Source organism: Penaeus monodon, chromosome 25, assembly GCF_015228065.2.
Source record: "Penaeus monodon isolate SGIC_2016 chromosome 25, NSTDA_Pmon_1, whole genome shotgun sequence".
Classification (NCBI taxonomy): domain Eukaryota; kingdom Metazoa; phylum Arthropoda; class Malacostraca; order Decapoda; family Penaeidae; genus Penaeus; species Penaeus monodon.
Genome location: NC_051410.1, coordinates 35,856,192 through 35,859,456, shown reverse-complemented (window position 1 = coordinate 35,859,456; position 3,265 = coordinate 35,856,192). Strand labels below are relative to the sequence as shown.

Genomic DNA, 3,265 nt, shown 5'->3' with positions numbered 1-3,265 from the left:
CAATACGCCGTCCGGAAGCACCAGCTCCGACAGTAGCAGAGCTACAGGATTGACGATTGAGGATTCCTCTAGGAAAGTGCCCACTACCGTTCGTTGAAGAAGGACTCTGATGTGACGACGCTGCCCTTCAGCAAATGACATGACCATTATTTGGCTCTGCTGATTTCACTTAGGAGATTTCGAAGAACATGTCCTCGTTTCTTTAATCATGGTCAACCGAAACACCACTTTGAGTACACACATCGGCTCATTGAAATATAGTCGGTTGGTCTTTAAGATAACAACTATATTCTTCTCATTTTCCCTCTTTTGATATTTTCTATGGTTTCACGCTTTTAAGGGTGTTGAAGTGACTGTTGCATTATGTAATACAGATAGATATACGTGCACACATACACACCAAGCTTAAAACAAGCAAATAAGAAAAAACATGACGTAAGCAAAGTATCAGCAGCATATAAATTCTCAGATGTGCCATTAAGGAATATGGCATACTGTATCATCTGGCTGAAGGCAACTTCATGGCTTCTTCTCTGCCTGACAATAAGCAAATAATAAAGGGAAGAAAGTTCTTGCAACGATGCACAAGAATAGCCATGTGACGTCAGCAGCCTCATAGGGCCAACTGCAATATCATATATAAAGCGCAACGAAGCTGCATTTCTTGTCAGTTGTCAGTGCATCAGCATTAAGATCCAGTGCACAATAGATTCTCCTCTCAATATGAAGTAAGTTTCATCCACAACATCTTTGTAGTTTTTCTGGCAAAGACTCAGCATCTTGTACCAAGTAGTATTTCCTAACTGCAAACACAAGCATATTTAGCATATCATGGTATAGTCACTAAATACTATCTCGTTCCTAGGGTGACACTCATCATGGTCCTGATGGCCGTCGTTGGCCTCTCCTCTGCCTACTCCCTCGGCGATGTCTACGAGAAGCTCCAGCGTGTTGAAAGGTGAGTTTGCGATATGATGAATGAGTTAATTGATAGTGCAAGGCTTGCAATCAGATTCAGATGGATTGAGTGTCATAAGTAGGAGGAATATGAAACTGCATTTCTGTGTTTTATGCTAAAGCTATCCTCATTATTTCGACAATGGATAGAAATATAGAGAAATGATCTTGTTTCCTCAGAGACATCAGCGCCGGGAGTACCGGAATGAGTGATAGCATGTCCTTGGAGAAAATTGAGAAAAGGTTAGATATTACATTTTTAAGATTATTATTAGATACCTCTAGTACTAAAGGTTTTATAAAAGCATAGTGTAATGGATCTTCCCTCGCCGATATCTACATGAAGCTTCACCGTGGTGAGCGGTGAGCTTGTATGCAAGAGTGAAATAGTTCATTGAGATTTCAAAGTTAGCAGTAACACTGAGCTGGATAAAATGATATCCAAATGTTCTCAGTATTATAAGTAGGAGGACTCTAAATACAGAATTGTATTCCTACATTTTATTCCAAGATCATCCTTCTGTATAGCATAAGCTGGCAAAGGAGAGATAGAAAATGGGGTTTATTATGCGAAGATCTTTAGTATGTCCGATTAGCTATTATACTTTCTAGCTATCAATTTCTCCCTTTTGTTTTGCCAGAGACATCAGCGGGGGGAGCGGAAGCATGTCCGTGGAAAGAATAGAGAAAAGGTTAGATATTGCACTTTCTCTTTTTTCCTTTTGTTATCAAATGCCTTCATTTCTAATATAAACATTTGTCAAAAGCTTATTGTAACAAATCTTGCCAAATATCAATATCAACACGATGTATTTCCAACCTATCCTCAGAGACATCAGTGGAGGAAGCAGTTCTTTGGAAAGCAGGGAGAAACGGTAAGTGAGGGAGAATGATCTCGTCCCGTACAGTTGCCTATACACACATGCGTATAACTGGAATTCAAGCCTAATTATAGCAAAGACTGTAAACGTTTTAACATTTCCTTTCAGTGATGCCTTCGCTGTCTCTCACGACCTCGATCTGAGGCGCCTCAGGAGGTGAGTCGACTCCAAGCGTTAAGGAAAATGTGTTGGTGAACAGTTATTTTTAAAAAGTATTTCCAAGTATGAAACAGAGAAAAAGATGTACGAAATAATATTATCTTTTTAGTATGTAACATATATGTATAATTATATATATTCTACATATAGTATAAATGAATATTCACTTACTTATCATTAATTTATTCATACTTTAACACCAGAAGTGCCAGTTCCGACAGTGGCAGCTACAGCATTGAGGGTTAAGGATTCCTCTGAGGAAGGGACGACTACCGCTCTTTCAACAAGGATTCTCATGTGACGCCGCTGACCTTCGCCAAACGACCTGACCACCATTTGGTTCTACTGATCAATCAGGATATTTCGAAGAACATTCAAAATTCTTTGCATTAGCTTCAGTTAGATACAATCGGCTAAACAATATTTTTGGATTTTCATGCAGAGAATATTGTTTGATTTTAGAAAGTACAGAGAAATAAAGTGATTAGCAAAAATGGTGTTTATATTCTTCTGTGTATTCTCTCCTCTTTTCCCTTGTCATTCACGTAAGAAATCAAGATATGTGGATATATATAACATGAAATTGTAGTTTATATAGTAATTATAAATATATGCGTGTGTCGACTCCAGACTGTAAACGTTTTAACATTTCCTTTCAGTGATGCCTTCGCTGTCTCTCACGACCTCGATCTGAGGCGCCTCAGGAGGTGAGTCGACTCCAGGCGTTAAGGAAAATGTGTTGGTGAACAGTTATTTTTAAAAAGTATTTCCAAGTATGAAACAGAGAAAAAGATGTACGAAATAATATTATCTTTTTAGTATGTAACATATATGTATAATTATATATATTCTACATATAGTATAAATGAATATTCACTTACTTATCATTAATTTATTCATACTTTAACACCAGAAGTGCCAGTTCCGACAGTGGCAGCTACAGCATTGAGGGTTAAGGATTCCTCTGAGGAAGGGACGACTACCGCTCTTTCAACAAGGATTCTCATGTGACGCCGCTGACCTTCGCCAAACGACCTGACCACCATTTGGTTCTACTGATCAATCAGGATATTTCGAAGAACATTCAAAATTCTTTGCATTAGCTTCAGTTAGATACAATCGGCTAAACAATATTTTTGGATTTTCATGCAGAGAATATTGTTTGATTTTAGAAAGTACAGAGAAATAAAGTGATTAGCAAAAATGGTGTTTATATTCTTCTGTGTATTCTCTCCTCTTTTCCCTTGTCATTCACGTAAGAAATCAAG

General features: G+C 37.9%; 1 protein-coding gene across 1 annotated transcript in view; it reads left to right on the top strand.

The window, feature by feature from the left end:
- Positions 1 to 3,265, top strand: part of LOC119589379 — a 46,966-nt gene that overhangs the window by 35,431 nt on the left and 8,270 nt on the right. Inside the window, exon 12 of the mRNA XM_037937996.1 lies at positions 1,599 to 1,649. Within this exon, the coding sequence (XP_037793924.1) occupies positions 1,599 to 1,649 (51 nt within the window). The remainder of the gene's footprint in view (positions 1 to 1,598; positions 1,650 to 3,265) is intronic.